Source organism: Colius striatus, chromosome 1 (assembly GCF_028858725.1).
Source record: "Colius striatus isolate bColStr4 chromosome 1, bColStr4.1.hap1, whole genome shotgun sequence".
Lineage (NCBI taxonomy): Eukaryota > Metazoa > Chordata > Aves > Coliiformes > Coliidae > Colius > Colius striatus.
Window position 1 is genome coordinate 90,697,924 of NC_084759.1, and position 18,948 is coordinate 90,716,871.

Below are 18,948 nucleotides of genomic sequence, written 5' to 3' on the forward strand. Positions count from 1 at the left end.
GGGATGTCCCAAGCTCCAGACATCCACCATTTATATACTGCATTATATAATCTGTGTATTATCAGTTATTTATCTAAGTTGTATCTTCTTTTTCACAGTTAGTAGTCCTTGACCACAAAGTTCTGATATTATAGTTTGTGTTTCAGTCTTTATCTATGTCTTGGATGTCTTAAGAGTATCCTGGATGTCTTAAGATAGCTGAAGCAAGCACAAGCCTATAAAATCATGGCAAGAACAAAACTTTGAGACCCTACGCATCGCATGGAGGTAAGGCACATTGGAGTAACTCCTCGAGATGACCTCCTAGGAGAGCACAACGTGCATTACGGTGGACCCAGCACTCCCATGGCGGTCTCTGCAGGCACAATAAAGGTCCCCCGCCTTCCCACAGGCCACTCAACCCCAAGCGGGCAGCTGGCGCTCGTCCTGGACTCTTGCAGTGAACCGCACCGCTCTCCCCTCAGCTCCGACTACGGCAGGGCTGTGAGAGCCGGACACCAACGTCCGGCAGAAGGCGGGTTTCAGCACAGAGAGACAGAGAGAGACAGAGAGATAGAACAGCCCCGCGACAGCCCCGCCCCGCGTGGCACGGCCGGGGCCCAGCGCGGGCAGATCAAGCGGCGGGTGCCGCTCCCGCAGTGAGCGGCTGGAGGCCCGGCGCGCGTGCGCGCACAGCCCCGCCCCGCCCCCTCCCTTCCCCTCCCCTCCCCTTCCTTTCCCTTCCCCCGCCCGCAACGCTCGGTACAAGTGTTTCCGGCGCGGCCGTTGTGACGTGCGCGATCGGCGCCGGGCTGTCCGGCGGGCGGGCGGGCGGGCGGTGGGAGATGGCGGAGTATCTGGCCTCCATCTTCGGAACAGAGAAGGACAAGTGAGTAGCCCATCCTCCCTTCCCCTCGTCGTTCCCGCGGCTTCGGCGCCCCGGGGAAAGAAGTCGAGGGAGGCCGGAGACTGGTGGCGGGTTCTGCGGGGCGCGAAGGCGCGCAGCGGCCCGCCTTGAGCGGCCTGTTCCGATCGTGGCGGTCAGCCCTTCCTCCTCCCTTCCCCTCCGCGGGGAGACGGGCCCCGTTTGTTCCGCTCCCGTTTCGGAGGCCTGCGGCACCTCTGGAACCGGGGCGCGCGCCCGCGGGTCTCCCTCCCCCGCCCCTCCCCCACTCCCCGCCACCACCGCGCACTGGAACGTGGCGGCGCGCGCCCGCAGGGGGGAGGGGAGGATAGAGGAAGCGAGGCGGGAGCGCGCTCCCCTCCCCCCCACTCCGCCTCCCCGGGGCCGGTGGCGCGGCCGCCTTCCTCCCCTCCCCCCCACCTTCGCTGGAGCGCGCGTGCGCGCGCCTCCGGGGACGAGGAGGTGGGGGAGGGAGAGAGGGCGCGCGCCTCTCGCCGCGTGGGGCCTGCGCGCCCCCGTGCCGCCGGCCCCGCCCATGCGCTTCCCTCTCCCCTGCCGGGCCGGGCCGGGGCCGCTCTCCTCGGTGACTTCCTCCTTCCCCCGCCCCGCCGGCCGCCATGCGGGTGTGCCCGCGCCTCGTGGCGCTGCCGTCCCTCGCCCTCCCTCCGCCCCGCTCTTCCCTTCCTTCCCCCTCCCCGTCCCCTCCTTCCCCACCCGCGGCGGCTGCGCTTTTCTGGCGGCGGGCGGGAGCGGTCGGGGCCGCTGGGTGCAGAGCTTGCCGCCGCCTCCTGCCAGAAAGGGCCGCTTCTTCCCCTTTTGTTCGCGTCTCTGCGCCTGGCAGCAGCCCGAGAGCTTCCGCTCTGCTGCAAGGACAGCGACTGGTTATTTCTCCCCCCTCCCCAGGGTGCGGAGGATTTCCCCGACTGCTGCATCCTGATCCTCAGGCTTCTGCCTGCAGCCTTCCACGCGTCGGGAACGCCTCTAGTTTCTCTGGTGGCTGGAAGCGTACTTACAAAACCCTCCTAACGAAAATTTGGTCACCGTCGGCCTGACCAAACCAACGTGTTTTTCCACTCGTTAAAATGAAAAGGGGCATCGATGTGCTGCTGGACTAAATTACGCTTGTCAGCCCTTGGCCGTGGGGCTGCTTTTTTTTTTTTTTCCCTTCTACTTTGTAGCCCTACATGCCAGTTCCAATTCACTCGTCTGTCAGAAAAGCAATATCGGCAGCCGCTCTTGAGCTCTGTTCCTGTAGCATCCATTCTGATATAATGCATCACGGTTTATTAGTGTATGCCTCAAATTCCTGTACTGGTCTCGTTCTCTGTTCAGAAAGCAAGCAGAACTCTCCAGAAAGTGTTGAAGCTGGAGGCACTATTGGCAATTTTATAGTTAGGTGTCTTTTTTGTTTCAGGATAGAGTTCAGAAAAGACAGTAAGTATATTGTAATGCTAAGTGTATCTTTTAAAAAATGTGATGAAGAGTAAACATGTTACAATTTTACAGTAGAATGTTTTGTTAGAGATCCGATATGCTTTAGTACTCTTAATATTTCCCCCCTCCATGAATTGATGTTGGTTACACGGGATGGTGGAAAGAACTGGAGTTAACTGTGGGCATGGGAATAATAATCATTCTTTCAGGAGAACTCTTGTATTTTCACTTACCCGTATATAGCCCATAATAGCTTTCTTGCCCTTCAGAGTATTGCAGTTGGTTTTCCCAGTCCAGGTAACTAAAGTCCTTATGGTTTTCTTTCATTGTTCCCTGTGAATTACACTCATGTGAGAGTTTTACTGGCATTCCTAAAGCAGAAGAGTTTTGAAGGTGTCATGAGGTCATAGTTAATTTGACAAAAACTTATTTAAAAAAACAAAACAAAAAACTTCATTTTAGAATTGTTAACTAGAATTTGTGGAAATGGCTCAAATAAATGAATTTGTCTTGCTTATGTGTATTCTTTCTGTAACATGATTTTTTCTCTTATCTGAGTTATTTCAAATACTGCAGTGGCAGCAGAGTTACCTCAGAGTATAACTTTAAGCAGGTCGTTTATAAAACATTAGGTAGGTGCAACTGTATCGGCTTCTAAAGCAGGTTGTATTTCCTCATCTGGAGGGTTGCATGAACTCAGACACAACCTTAGAGCTCACAGTGTTAACTTTTCAGACTTTTTCACATTAGTTCCCATCCCATTGTCCAATGAAACCAGCATAAAGACAAGAATGGAGAACTGGAAGAGTAAAACAGTAGTGGTTGCTTGTGTCCATGATGGTGTCACCAATGCACTTTGGTTTCAGGAGCAGGTGAAATTGATTAGACAGCTCACTGTAAATTAAGAGTAAAGAGGAATGAATATGGACAGGTTTGCTCGAATAACTTCCTGTACCGTTTTGACTTTTCTTTTTCCTGTTATTTTTCCACATCAAAATAAAGGAATTTAGGGCATATGATTTATAGGGATTGCATGTTAATGTTTTCTGTTCCGATATGTAACTACTTTATTGGGTTTTTTTTTCACTTGCAGAGTCAACTGTTCATTTTATTTCAAAATTGGAGCTTGTCGTCATGGAGACAGGTGTTCTCGGTTGCACAACAAACCAACATTTAGCCAGGTTTGTTTTCCTTTTGTTTTCTTTCTTGTGAAAGTATATTCCTGCTTCTTTAAAATGTAGATGCTCAGAGTGAGTAATTTCCGAGCTCCAGATTAAGTAGTTCACTTTTGGCCCCAGTTTATATGGGTTTTTTTGCTTTTTTGGGGATATTCTATTTATTTCTCCCAGCATTTCTAATTATCTCCTGTCACCCTTAATGGCTGCAGGAAGCGATGCTGTTGTAAGCTTGCCTGTAGTAGAGACCAACCAGTGCTAACTTTCAGGTGAGTGTGCCTTCTCAGTGGTGTTTAGGCACTTAAACCATCCCAGATTTTTTTAATCAGTGTTCCACCTGTCTCAAAGGTGTGAACTTAAATTTATGCACATAATAGAGGAAAACTAATTAACAAATAAAAGCGACTCATCTGTCATTACTTTTGCTCTCTGACCCAGGCTCTTAAATTTTGAGAGTAGCTTACGTGATTCCTTTGAATGTGAAAAATTTGTTTCTTGAAAACAACTTGCCTGGTTGCTGAGGGTGTATATGGCAGTTGACTTGACAGATTATTTAATCTGTGGCTATGTGAATACCGTTATACATGCAATGTGTGACTGCATGTCTGCCAGAAGGGGGAAAAATAAAGTTGCAGTGGGTGATAGATTTTTTTTTTTTGTTTTTAATATTACAAGCTCTGTAGTTTTCAGAAATTAGATTCCTAAGAAGTGTCTGCTTTGCTTTTTTGCTTTTTTCTATCACTGCTGATTGTCAGGGTATACAGATAAATTGATTTATTTGGGAATATTGTATATGATAAAATGAAAGCTACTGTGTTATCAGCAATTTCACCTGCAAAGGTAAAGTTTGCATAGCAGTGGAGTCCTCTGCAAGTTCATTTTAGCTAATTTGGAGCAGAATTGTTGAGAGTGGTGGACTAGTGTTGGTTTGGGGAGAAACAGGGAGGCAAATACTGTCCTTGTGAGTGGTTAAGAGCAATGGAGCTCACCAAGATAAACTTTGCAAGTGTGTCAGTGTGCAGGAGGAGTTCTGGGGGGGCTGTGAAGCCTACTGATGATAGGAACCACTGCTGATATTTTGTCTACAGAAACAGTTTTTCACTCCTAGGAATGTTATAATACCAAATGTAAATTATTGTATCTCAGAATATTGCCCATTTTTGAAACTGCTTCATGTCGCTGCCCTACATGGAGAGCAGGCTGAAATGCAGTTGGTTTAGAGACTGAATTCAGGTCACTTGCTGCTAGAATATATTTCTGATTTGGACCACTTCTACAGTAACTTCAAAACAACCCCAAACCAACCTGCATCTTTTTATTCAGAAAAGCCTGTGTGTGTACCAAGGATCTCCTCTGTCTGTGCAGGCTTTAGCTTTGCTGTAGGAGGTGGCAGGGCAGGCCAGGCTCGCTTGGTGATGTCTGTGGCTGCTACAGCATTGCACCCAGCAGACCTGGCACTGTGCGCTGACACTTCTAGCATATCTAGCAGATGCATAGGGTTCACGATGAAAATCTTTACTTGTATGCAGATTGATAATCAGCTGTGATAGAAAATAGAAGAAGAGAGACCTCACTAAGGAGAAGTTAGTGGCACAGTATTTTTATCTTGTGTCTCGCTCCTGCTGGTGCGGCTACTTTATAGAGGAGCCCTGTTAGGAAAGGTGGTGCAATCCAGGGTGATCGAATTACAGCTAATCAGCAGAAACACTGTAACTACATTATTGTTTCTGGCTCTCTTCAATTGTAGGCTTTTAAAACATAGTTATTTTAAACCTGGGCTGTGGAAGCACAGAGCTTTGGTTGGTATAACCATACCCATTGTAAAGCAAATGTGTGATTATTTTTTAATTATTCTTTTTTTTTTATTTTACTCTTTAAAATGTGCTGTTGTGGAATTTTGTACATGTTCAATGGGCAGCATATGTAGGTATGACATTGCTGGTCCTGTGACTTCTTTAAGCTGTGAATTCTTACTGTGACTAATAATAATGCGTAAGCTAAAATTATTTGGGGATCGCGATTCGTACTAACTAACGTTGAGCTTGTATTTTAAATAATCAAATCTCAATTTTTGAGCTGCTTACAGTGATATGGACGTTTGGAATTCTTTTGTACTATTAGTTTACTAACTTAAACATGGTTTGTTTTTTCAGACAACTTGATTTTAAGAAGAACGGTACAAATGTAAGGTTTCAAGTCTGCCTGGGCTAATTCTTCAAGTAAAAAGCAGAAGGGCTAAAAGGATATTGTCCTTATTTGAAGGATCGGAAACATGTGAACCTATGATGCTATTATATTATTTAAACAGAAATTCCACCAAGAAATTCCTGATGCACAAAACAAGACGTAGCTCTTGCCTAAAAAACCTTAGTGTCTGCTGTTAATGTTGTAGACTCTCTGGCATTATGTATTCTACGCTGTGCACGTAACACCCATTTTTTTTTTTCCCCCCCTAGACTTAACAGTGAATCTGGTCTCCAAGCTAGGCATCTGCATAATTTCACATAGTTTGACATTTTAGTTTACCGTGCCTCACAACTCCTGTTTTGAGGATAGCTGTTGACAGAAACGCAGCTCTTTCTTGGTGGTTAATTAAAACTGTTTTCATAATATGATGGTCTGGATGCAATTTTGGAAGATACTCTGCAAATACAAAAGGAAGTCTTAAGAATAAAAATAGATACTTTTAGCTGTTTGCAAACAAGTTGTCTCTTTGCAATTGTCTATTATATGCACAGCAGCCAGTAGAATTCCCCTTTTTATTTTTTTTCCCCGCAGACCATCTTGATTCAAAACATCTATCGTAACCCCCAAAACAGTGCACAGACGGCTGACGGCTCACACTGTAAGTCCCACAGTTGGAGAAATTTTTTTAAAGAATGGTGTTAAAGAGCCCACTCCTAATTATGAGAAAATAATGTTGGCTTCTGAGCTGCTGACATAAAGCTGTTGCAAACAGGACAAGTGACGGAACTCTTCTTGCGCATAGATCAAGAACTTGTCAAATGTGTGCAATTCAGAATGCAGAGCTGGCTGCATAAATTGGACTCGATGCAGATCCTCCTTTGTACTGCAAAGTGAAGCTTGATTGCTTAGTAACAACTGCATTCTTTTAAAAAAGATGAAGCTGCAGACGTTTCTCAAATTCTTGATATAACTAAAAAAGAAAAACCAAACCCCCCAAAACCAAATAGGTGTATGTGTGATGTACGGTAAGTTTCCCGAAACTGTGGGTTTTCTTTCATCTTAACTTTCTTAGGATAATGGAGATTTCATGTTATGCTGTAATTATTGTACTGCTTCCTTTCCTGGGATTTTGCTATTAAGAAACTATTCAGTAAAACCACATGCAAACAAATTACGCCTGTAATTGTAACTCGAATACTGTGTTTGGATGGATGCCATCTATTACACATCCGCCTGAAATTATGCAAATCCCCTCCGTAGGAATATTGGTGAATAAAATACAATAATGCAGTATCATGAGATCTCTATTACTTTACAGTGTTAGGTTGATTCAGAAAGGTCACCAGCTAAGTGCAAGTTCTCCTCCTTGGGAGAGAATAACCACCTCTCTTTCAGCACAGACTCGGCTAAAGCGACCCTAAAGGAAACCGGTTTCTTGTTAAAATTATTTTCCATAATATAAAGTTGTTGCGTTTTGTATTTCAGACCATTGCCCTCTTGAACATTTACCGTAACCCTCAAAACTCTTCCCAGTCTGCTGACGGTTTGCGCTGTAAGTTCATACAAGTTCCTTCACTGGTTCCCTGGGCTTGATTGTCAGAGCTCAGTGTCGACTTAAGCTGGTCTACCATTTTAGTTTAACAGATCAAACTGACCACGTTTCATTAATTGTGTCCAAAAGAAACGCACCAAAGAAAAAAAGAAACGACAACCAAACCCAGCCCCAAAACTTTTTTGTCCCGCTCACTTTCCTCTCTACTCCCAAAACTATGAGAGTTATCTGAATATTGTATATTAAATCAAAAGGGGTTGAAATTGTACTTCCCCTGTAAAGCAGTCTTGGTTGCACTGCTTGCTTTCCCCCACCTCTCATCCTGCCAGTTCCCCGCATCCTAAGAATGCGTTTCTGTATGTTTCTGTGCTACCTGTTAGGTTCCATTGCCTAAAAATGCAGGACAGTGACACTTTAGCTTCATCCAGAAAAAATGTCCTGCTCTGTAAATGTTAAGAGAACTTGAAGCTTTTTAGGCTGCATGTGGAAATTTGCCCTAGGTTAATGCAGCTTCCATTTAGAGTCTGCTTTGAAAGAACACACTTTGACTGACAAATGCTTCCCTTCTAGCAGCTGTCCTTTCTGGATAGGTGCATGCTTAAAATTCCTTCCATGCTTTGAAAATTCAGATTCCCAAACGAAGTTGCATATTAACCTAGGAAAATAGTACATTTAAAAGTACTTTTGAGGAGGGGAAGGCATTTGGGTATGGTCCTGAACTAATTTAATGACCTCTCATGAGGTAGGAATGGGCGTTAAGAAAACACACCTACTGTGAGACTGGCAGAAGTTAAATAATCAAGATTGTTGATCGGCGATTACTGACATATTGTGATTAAATCATCAATTTTAGACTTAAGATAAAAAAGAAAAAAACCCAAGTTTTAGGACCAAAAAGAATCGGTGTTATTTTCTAACTATTTCTTGTCGAAGTGAATATTTGACTGTGTGGTAATAAAGCTTTGTTTGGCTATTCATTTTTTTGGGGTTTTTTTTGACTGTTGGATTATAGACTAGTTCAGATTAGTTACCAGCATTTGATTAGATATGCTTTGTGAAATCAGCCACTGACGTAAAAGTCAACACCATCTCTTGCTTCTAAAAGTAATAACGTCCCAATTAAGTAAATTAAGGGGGTTTTTGTTACGCAACTGAGCTAGAATCGGAATGAGCGATGTGAGTTTTGTCTAGATGCTTCAACGGTTCTACTGGTTTGCAGGCTCCCTTGTTGCTAGTTTGTGCTGTTTTCAGTAAACTAAAACCAAAAGTTGGCCGTTGGGAATTTCCACTCTGTCCTTAAACTCTTGATGCGCTGGTAACTAATTTGCACAGTTAAAACAGTTTGGTTTGTGGAGCTGTTTAAGACCCTACAGCTGTGAGAGAGTCTCAAACAGATTCTCTAGCGTTCTAAGCGCTGGTCTCCAACTCTAGTCGGTCTCGACAGCAGGTAGCTATTTAACAGAGCCTGACTGTACCTTCTGTGGTAGAGCTGGAGCTCTGTTACCACCAGTGGGTTTGCTGAAACTCCTGGCTCCCTGGGGTTTTTTTTTGTATTTGTCCCTACTTTAGTACTGCATGTATTTGAAATGGATAACTTGGGTAGCTGTTTAATGCTTTTGTTGTTGTTGCTTAACTGTCTTCCTTTCTATTGCCGTCGTAGAGGATTAACCTTAGTTTTGAACAGCAATAGTCTTCCTGAGTATTTTAATTAGTAACGGGGCTTCTCAAGGTTCAGATACCGGTAGCCCTGGAATATGAATGTTTGTAAAGCCTGCGCAGTATATATGCTTCCCACTTTAGAAGGGCATTCAAGTAGTGGTTAACTAACTGTTGCTTATGATTGCCTAATTTGACAATGGAATCTCCTTAAAAGTTTTTAGCGCTTTTCCGTCTGGTAAAAAAATAGTTATTCCCAGTGTGGCTCACGGAGCCCCTGTCTGATATCTTTAAAAATAAATAAATTTTTAAAAAAAATCCATAGGCATTACTAAGCTGTTATCAGTGGTATTGGCAGAACCTTGGGAATATAGTTAAGTATTAAACTGTCTAGAAATATTGGTTTAATGTTTGATATTCCTTAATTTGCTACACAACCATGAGGAAGAAGAAAGTTCTTAATTCAAATGTGTTTCAAATGCAGAAATACTGTTAGCCTAAACTATATAACAAATACCCCTAGCCTTCTTCAGGAGGTGAGCTGGCTGGAAGAAAAGTAATTAGAGTTCCACAGAGTGTGGCTGTTAATACTAAAGCCATTGAAGGAAAATGTAAAGTTTGTCCAAATCATAATTGTAGCCAAAAATGACTGAGCCCAAAGCATCTCTTTTTTTTTTTTTCCTCATATCAACCTGAAGTGAATAAACTCAGCTTTGTTGGCTCAGTTTCTTGTTTTAGTTTACAAAACATGAAGGACTCTAGTGCTTATAATTGAAAGGCTAGAATATTTTTTTTTAGCTTAAAAAGTAGAGCTCATTTTAAAACCGCTCCACGTAACTGCTGAAGAGCTAATACGTTAGTCTTTAATGCATACAGTTTAATGTAGTTTAAAATGCTGCAGACTGGAAGAAATAAATGAAATTCATTTTTGTATTCATGATGCTCTGAAAAAGCAGCCAACCTTATGTTGTTTCTTACCGCAGCAGGCAAGCAGCACTCATTTGTAAAAGTCCAGCTTGGAGCATGAAAATAATCTAATCTGAACACGTGGCTGGCTTGTCTTGCACTGAAAGGTGTTCTGCAGGACTACTGAAGAACTTTAGTGATATTCAAAATTAAACTAGAGAATTGCTCTCTATTACAAAGTGGGATGGTACCCTTTGAGGACACTGAAAAAAAGTGTGTCATTTCAATAACTTTTGAGCAAATTTAAAAAATGAATGCTCTACTTATGTTACATCGCAAACTCAAATTCTAGTGTATGCGCTGGAGAGGCGGACATGTTAAAGTGAAGCTCCGCCCTTAGGAAGAGGAACACTGAATTGTAATGATGCATTAAAATATGCAAATGTAACAAAGCACTTGCCTTCTGTTTAAGTAAAATTGTTGACAGATAGAGGATCGGACTGTAGATTACATTTAAGCAGTATTTCGAAGTAATTCCTTTCCCCTTCCTCTGATTAAAACTTGGTTCAATTTGGTCATGTCAGTGTAATGTCTTGACATACACTTTGGGGACTCCAAGTGCTTCACACAAACTTATTTTTTAATATTCCTATTAGTTAGCTCCATGCTATATGGTGTCTTTTATGCTCCAGATGGCCTCTCTAGATTGTTTTGTAGTGTGATCAAAATCTCTTCCTCGTTTACAGACTGTAATCAAGATGACTCTTTGATTTTTACAGGTGCCGTGAGTGATGTTGAGATGCAGGAACATTACGATGAGTTCTTTGAGGTATGTAAAAACGTACTGAAGTGTTTCTGGATCTGTCAACACAGACGAGTTGAGTAGATTCTGTGTATTGCACGATTTGATGGGTTTACAGAAAAGCGCTTGTGTCCTCAGGCATTCATGTAAAACTTTAAAACTCGGTGCAGAATACTTCCCGACGTAATCTTTGGTTAGTTTAGCTTTTATCTTTACTGTTTATAGTAGACTTTGGTTTAAAATCAGCAACTTGAGCGATGTGACATTTTGATTCATAATGTACTTCTCTCCTGGAAATTTGAAATAAAATTTGTTATTGATACAGAAGGAAAATAAGTAAAACTATAGCTTTCAAGGCTTATATGTAGTGTTTTCAGTGCATCTTACATATTCTGCAAGTACTGTGTGCATAATATTTCCATAGCCATTGAATCCTGCTAGTGTTCTACTTGGAAAGGGACACAGTACAGGTCATGCAAGTACTGATTTTAAAATCAGAAATGTAAAAATAGTTTGTTTGGTTTTTTTTAAGGAAGGCCTATTTCTTGTGCTTTCCAACAGCTAAATGCAATACCTGTGCTCTTACAAGTAACTTGGGGCAAACTTACAATTCATTGCTTTGTTCTTAGGAGGTCTTCACAGAAATGGAAGAAAAATACGGGGAAGTTGAGGAGATGAACGTTTGTGACAACCTTGGAGATCATCTAGTTGGAAACGTATATGTAAAGGTAGGATGGAGAGCTGCATTTGTATAATCAGGAGGGGTGGTATTTATAGATTTGAAAGCTCATAGACTTTGAGAGAGTAGCTTTTCAGGATAGAAGCTTTCCTCCAACTGTACAGTGTAAAATAGAAACTGAAAAATGTGAATCTGAAAGAAGTTTTAAGATACAATGAGAAGCTTTCTTGATGATCAGTCTCTTATTTCATAAAGATCAGTACTTTTTTACTGCTGTACTGTTTAGTTTGTCAGGATTAATTTGGGGTCTGTCTTCCCATCACTCTGCCTTTTAAGCTCTTCATTGTGAGCAGAGGTATATTTGCAAGAGGTGTGTTTATTTTCGAACTTACTAGTTTAAGGAAACATCTTGTAACCAAGTTACGTTTGGCAGTACCTGGGTGGTTTAAGGTGCAAACAGGAGCACTTAGGTTTGGCTCCTAAAAGCCCTTGCTATCTCTTGAATAATGAGTACAAAGCTATCACCAGTAGAAATTTTGTGTGTACACAGTGTTAGGGAGGTGTTAGAGAATTTGTTTGAATATTTCCCGTGCATTCTTTTAACCAGAAAGTACTTTCCTGCCTAAAATTCTCAGCTGCATAGATCTTAATCAGAAATAAAATGTGGTGTTAAAGATTTTCCAGTGGTTAGCTGTGAAAAGGGATTTCAACTTTCAGTTTTACATAGATCATGAAACAGGATCAGATTTTTGTAAATTCTGATTTAAATGAAGAGCTTCAGTTCTCCATTTTGTTTGCAAACCAAAAAAATCCATTACATTTGGAGGCCTAGTGTTCGAGAAGGCACTTTTAAGCATTCCCTCTGTTTAAAGTTATACCAAGAAAAACTCTTCTATCATGTCACATCGGACAAGGTACAAAACTTGAAAGACTAAGTAGAACATAGTGAAGAGAAATAGGACGTAATGAAAAGTGTTTTGATTAGCTCTGAGTTCTGTCTAATATAAAACTAGCATCTTTACCTTTGATTTGATGGACTGTCCCAGAAACTCTGAAGTAGCTTCTAGTTTGATTACTAGTTCTGAGTCTCAGATAGCAATCTTCGATCTACTTCTGTAGCTGCTTCTATAACAGGAGGAAAATGTGCATTTATTTTCTTTCAGTTTCGCCGTGAAGAGGATGCAGAAAAGGCTGTGATTGACCTGAACAATCGCTGGTTTAACGGACAGCCCATTCATGCTGAGCTTTCACCTGTGACTGACTTCAGAGAGGCCTGTTGCCGTCAATATGAAATGGGGTAAAGAAATGACTGACTTCCTCTTTTTCCCTGACAGTGTTTACCAAACGGTCACGTGGATGGGGTGGTTGCTTGAGTCTGGCTTTGTGTGAGGCTTACTGTAGAAAGAAAACCACTTCAGAAGATGGTTAATACAGAGAGCTGTAGTGAAACTCATGACTTTCCACTTTTGTAGGATTTTGGTCTAGGAGTGAGTCAAGCGTCAGTAAATGATGCTTACAATTTGCTGGGTTTAACGTTAAATGTGGTGAACATGTTTAATGTTCAGTGATGGCTGGGAAGTCCTCCAGGGCTTAGGGCAAACAGAGCGTAGAGGTGGGAATTTTAACTCTTATCTCTTAAATTCTGTTACAGAGAGTGTACACGAGGAGGTTTCTGCAACTTTATGCATTTGAAGCCCATTTCTAGAGAGTTACGACGTGAGTTGTACGGGCGTCGTCGTAAAAAGTAAGTTTGCTTTTAAACACAAATCAGAGAGGCAAATTAAAGATCAGTTGCTGAAAGTTCTGAGGGCAAATCTTTAAACTTCAGTCCTCCCTTGTGTTTTCTAATGCAGTACTGACACATGCCAATGGAAGGACGTCAAGTAAAGTTAGCAAGAGGCCAGGTTAGAATGAAAAGATAAGGCTTGTTCAAAAAAAAAATAGTTCTGTTTCTTGCTCTGCAGTGCTGTGGATGCTGAAGGTTGATATGCCTTTCAGAGAAGGCAGGGTTCACAGAGAAGAGCGTTCACTGAGTTACTAAGTAGATGTTATCTGGTGGAGATATTATTTCTGGTGCAGACATTATCTGCAGGTGGACGTTACCTGGGAGAAGTACTGCTTTATGCTTCTCTGATTTATTCTCCTATTATGTTTGTTATGGTACCTTGTAGAAAGGCTTCTACCACTGCTATTACTGTGGTACCTGTCTTATGGATGGTTCACTTTGAGATAGATTCAATCTGCTTGCTTTTAGGAACTTGCTATTTAGAGATAGGTGTATAAAATTCTTTTATTTCCTTTTAGATAGAGCACAATTTTGTAGGTTTCTTTCAATCACAAGAAGAGCCTGGGATTATGAACATGTTTTTCCCATAAATATTTGTTTGGCGGAATCTGTGAAGATGAGTTTTAACTTCGGAAAATGCAGATTGTGTTGCTTAGGCACATGTATTCTAAATACTATCCCAAATAATGGTAATTTAAACCTAAGCTTTATGAAGAGGGTGGAATATGCTCTTGTATTGGCCTTCTAGTCATATTTATCAATCGGCATCTGTATGTCTGATTAAGTAACACTTATAAATAGATTGCACCTTATATTGCAAGTTCAGACTTGTGTGTTTGACTTGGGAACAGGAGTTTCACCCATGGCCCAGTCTGTGGAAAAACACAGATTTGTCATTACTGGCCCTATTTAAATTCTTTATGCAGATTAAGCTGTCACAGGTTAGCAGTAAGGCTTAATAGAAGAAAAATCAGTATCACAGGTAGAGTGTATAAACTAGAGTGACCTGAAAGTAGTTCTACCCAGAATGAAACTCATCAAAGTTGAGGTTTTTTTGACTAGAGAAAAGGAGCGTAAATCAGAACTTTTGAATAATAGGTTAATTCAGTAATTCTGGACAGCTCAGTGGTATGCAAGAGTTATTTTTATGTCTCTGTCATAGTAAAATTTGTTGCCACACTCCCTCCCTAAAACATCTCTGCAAACATAAGATTTTGTAGCATTTGTTTTACTGAACTTTTTAGTTCTTCTGTAATTTTGACACCTATTTAAAACTTTGCTGTGCGCCTATTTTAAGCATTTTTAAGCATCTTTTTTAAGTTCATTTTACAGAAACTTTCAAGGCACCCTTTTCCCTGACAAGTACCACATAGGAGCTATAAGTCTGTAGAAGCTACGTTAGCAGTACATTCTGGGTGGTTTTAGCTTTGTCCCTTAATTTGTCCACAACCTCAGAGGCAAGACTTATTTGCAAAAGCTGATGGATTCTGGAAGTGGGATGGGGAGAAAAAAGAAAGATAACAAAAAGTTGTAACTGCTAATGAATGCAGTTTAGGGGTGGACTTACAAACAGATGTAGGCTTTTGCTGTGTGCTGTTACAAGCTATTCGTAACTGCAAAAGCAGGTGCACCTTTTCTTGCCCCTTTAATGAACACCTGTGTAACAGTGCATTTGGTTCCTCTACATGCCTTTCCTTCAGTTTTACCCGTCTGTTTTAAGTGATGACTGGCAGTGAACAGTCAAGTCTCTCAAAAGCATGGACTGACTCCTCAGTATTAAGCATGTAAACACAACGTGTTTTGCAGCCAGAGTGCCAATACACCCATCCTCCTAATGTCATATTGTCTTCTCCCTCTTTATTTGCATCCTTAATTGTTACCACTGTGAGGTTTTGCAAGCTAACTACAACAATAAAATGTTCCAACTTTCTTTGAAGGCATAGATCCAGGTCGAGGTCCCGTGAACGTCGGTCTAGATCCAGAGATCGTGGTCGTGGAGGTGGTGGTGGTGGAGGAGGAGGACGTGAACGTGATAGGAGGCGGTCAAGAGATCGTGAAAGATCTGGTCGATTCTGAGCCATGCCATTTTTACTGTATGTCTGCTAGAAAGTGTTGTAGTTTGACCAAACAAGTTCATAATGAGATTTTTTTTAAAGATGGGCTTCTGAATAAAAAAATTTGTAGTGATACAGTATTCTTTGTGTAACTTGTTTCTTGTTGGGGGGGGGAGTCTTTTTAACTGTCATTCCTCTATCTTGACAAATACCTGAATTAACTATGCCTGAGGGAAAGGTGGTAAATGTATTGGAGGAGCGCCAGTTTGGGGTTTGGGGTGGTTTGTTTTTTTTTTTCATTCGGGTATAATTTGAACTGTTGATGAAAAAATGTATGTGTATATAATATAAAATATTATATACATAGTAAAAATAATATACGGCTTAAGAAACAGTTACTCACATAAGTTTCCCTTTTCTGCTATGCTGTCTGCTTATTTAGGTTAGTTTAGGCACATTTAAAAGGAAGGCTGTGCAAAGTGCATTTATTTACCAAGTAGAAACGATTAGTTACAAAAATGTATGTTTGTTTGTTACCAGAAGTCTGTGCTCTGTCTATCAATGTGACTGTGGCATTTACAATAAATCCAATTTCTTGGTGTAAAATCTAAAGCCTATTTTCTAAGCACTCCAGAGTAGTTGAGTTGCTACTCCTGGCTGTGCCAGAGTTCATAATTCAATTTTTTTTTTTTATGATTCTTCTCTAAATTCCTTGTCTTTGGCTGCAAAGAAGGTTCCTAGTGCAGTGTGGAAACAAGTAATATTTTTATTGCAATGATTCATAATAGGCAGGAAAGGGTTTTTTTTAAAACTTATGCAACGTGATGCATAGGATCTATTGAAGGAAATGCAAGGTCCTAAGTACAAGGACCAACCAAACTTCTTAACAGAATCACTTTTTTTTTTTTCACTGTTCTCTTGGCTGTCATTTAATGAAAATCATTTGTTAGCATTCAAGGTCATAGGAAACTAATTGGATGCTAAGGGAAAATCTTTTTTTTTTTCACCTTCATTTGCTTTCTGATAGTCTGAAGTTTGATAAAAGATAATGGATAGGTGGCAGCTTCACAAATGGAACATCTTTTTCTGTCTTGAGTTTTGAACTGCACAATAGTTGTACATTGTAGGTTGCGTATCTCTGAAGGAGTTAAAGATCTAATTGATATGTCACTGGAGCATCTCAAGAAATTGTACAGTGGCTGACTTGCAGTTTTAACTTCATTCATGTCTGCTTTAACAGTGTAATGTAGGAAGACATTTTGGTCAGTGGTTGTATTTCTGCAAGATACAATTTCATATACATGAAACTATGTAATACAATACAGCTTTCCAATGGGGAGGAGAATTTAGTAAGTGCTTTTTCTTTAGTTCTGATTCAGGTAACTTGCTGAACAATAAATCTGCTCCTTGATTATTCAGAAAAAAGGATATGGAAGTATCCCATAGCCAGATTAACAAACCAGTTTCTCTGTGCCTCCAGAATAAGTATAAAAACATTTTGCTCACTGGAACTTGGATTTGGCAGACAATACTGAAACATAAGCCTTTTCTAAATCTGCTTTGCCTCTTGAACAAAGTTCTTGCACCAGTTCAATTTGAGTTTATTTTGTTTGCGCTGAGTGGTTTGGCCAACCAGACTGTGGAACTTATTTTGCCAGTAACCTTCTCAAAGAAATGTATCTCTGTAGGTGAAGATGACTTCACTGCTTATGTTTTGTGCAAGTACAGAAATCAAATTATGCTTTCTTTTCACTGGGAGAAGTTGGAACAGTGCCAGGCCATAAATGGCTGAACTGTGAAATCTGTGGCATTTTGTGAAGCATTAAGAATTTGACATTTGATAATTTAGTTCTTGCTACTTACAGGATATTAATCCGGTTCCATTTCCTCTTGAATGAGATTTAGGATTAGCAGTGAGCCAATTTAAACCTCAAGTTCAAAAAGGTGAGGGCACCTTCTGGTTTTTAGAACAGTATCTAATACAGCATAGATGTACAAAAGGCTTAAGACTGTTTTTACACAGATTAAGACACCAGGTGATGTGCTCTATAAACAACTTCTAAACTAATATAAATGTGTTCCTGTAATAGCTTTCATCTGTTTACCTTAAACTAAGCTGCAAGTATAGTTTTGTGTGAACAGATAGCAGAAGGCTGATTTCTTCCTCCCTTTTCCCCCCCAGTACAATTTTTCATATCAATCTTCAGTTCCATCAAATGCATTATGTTGTGGTCTGATTGCACAGCTACCCAAAAATTAACATGTAACTGGAATATGTCATAATGGGCACTGAAAGCAAAGGATTTTACTGGGTACTTGAAGGAAAAAACTCATACATTGATCATTATCCAATTGTGTAATGATTATCTAATGACAGCATTCAGCATACTAAGCTCATGATCTATCTTCGATGAGGTCCACCTTTCAAGGCCAAATACTACCAGTAAAATTCATCAAACTTGAAATGTAAACTTGGCAAATTTGGTTACACACGGTAGTCCGAGCTCTATTGTTTTAGCAATACGAACCAAGTTGAAATCCTACCTCCCCCTTCTACTGTTGCTCACTCTGTCTTTCAGTAAGGGTTTTTCTTCCCCCTCCTCCCCGAGGTACCTACTTCTCACAAATACTTCATTGTTGACCCTTTTGTTAAGCAGTGGATTTCAATTTATGGAGTTCCTTTACCTCAAATAAGTGACAGCATACAGTATTTCCTGAAGTCTGAGTCAAATTAGGTTGAAACTGTTAATCCCAAGTGGCTTCCTCTTCTTTGTATTTGGCTCTTATTCTGTGAAAATGCTGCTTGTCCATGAATATGATGTATGTTGAGACTGTAAAACCAAATGGAGAAAAACTTGTTCAAAATAAAGCCTTTTTTTTTATAAGAATCTGACAAAAATTATCCCTTTACTTTAGATGGGATGCTGCTCTTCAAATGAGTAATGAGGACAGAGACCAGAAGTTTCAAATTCATAGCTCTTGTCTTGAGCTAGTTTTTTGAGTTATTCTTTGCCAACTGTGTTTCAAGCTGGTGGAGCATGTCTTCAACTTAAAAAAAACCCACCAAAATACAACTTCCCTATATTGATTTGATGAACTATCAAAAAGAGTGCAACTTGGGGTTAGGAGTTGGGGGTTTGTTTCAAGTTTTAAAGGTGTCTGCATGAGACATCAAGTTTCTGTTGTGTTCCATATAGAATAAGAGGGCTCCATTTGGACAGAAGGAATGTGTTTTACTGGGTATTTAAAGCGGCTCATGGCTTTCTAAAGACAATTCTTGCTAGCACTGCATTACTCAAGCTGCAAAATTTCAGGTGTTAATGGCTATGTCTATGATCACTTGTTAAGCAGCACCTTAAACTGTCTCTGATATGATAGAAATTAAGCTGCTTTCATAGCAGTTGGGGGGCGGGGCAGACACTTGTAACTGCTGCTGCTGCTTCACAGATGACTGCCCCAAAAACCAGCCCTGGTCAGGAACAGTCAGTGCTAAGAATCAGAACCGTGTTGGTGTGCATTTGTTTCAGTGGGTAAGGAAGTAACGCCTGACTGGGTAGGGCTATTACAGAGGAGTGTGTTTGTAGCTCTGTTTGCTGTTTATTGCAAGGATGAAGCTGAGCTGTGTTACTGAGAGCACAATTTTACCTTTGGAGTGCATGAATTTAAATTTTGGGAAAAAAAAAAAACACCCCAACAAAAACCCCCCACAATTAGAGCTAAATGTCTGTGGAATAAATCAATATATCTTTGTGTTGAACTGATACATGATACATTCCAAAACTGCACAAGTACTTCTGAACGTGTTCTGTTAGCTGTTACTTTTTTCTTTTACAA

The 18,948-nt window shown here is 40.8% G+C and overlaps 1 protein-coding gene across 8 annotated transcripts; it reads left to right on the forward strand.

The window, feature by feature from the left end:
* Window positions 1-760: 760 nt before the first annotated feature.
* On the forward strand, window positions 761-18,002 carry U2AF1 (U2 small nuclear RNA auxiliary factor 1). Of its 8 annotated transcripts, XM_062000670.1 has the most exons (11): window positions 802-868; window positions 1,787-2,317; window positions 3,411-3,498; window positions 3,705-3,761; window positions 5,646-5,676; window positions 6,271-6,337; window positions 10,573-10,622; window positions 11,225-11,323; window positions 12,438-12,571; window positions 12,926-13,018; window positions 14,998-18,002. In XM_062000670.1, the coding sequence occupies exons 2-11, from the start codon at window positions 2,068-2,070 to the stop codon at window positions 15,134-15,136; spliced, it is 1,008 nt and encodes a 335-aa protein (XP_061856654.1). In that variant the 5' UTR covers window positions 802-868; window positions 1,787-2,067; the 3' UTR covers window positions 15,137-18,002. The 8 variants fall into 8 exon arrangements, with proteins under 8 accessions (XP_061856678.1, XP_061856677.1, XP_061856669.1 ...); XM_062000685.1 differs by lacking the exon at window positions 1,787-2,317 and having other exon boundaries at window positions 789-868; XM_062000677.1 differs by lacking the exon at window positions 3,705-3,761.
* Window positions 18,003-18,948: the final 946 nt, after the last annotated feature.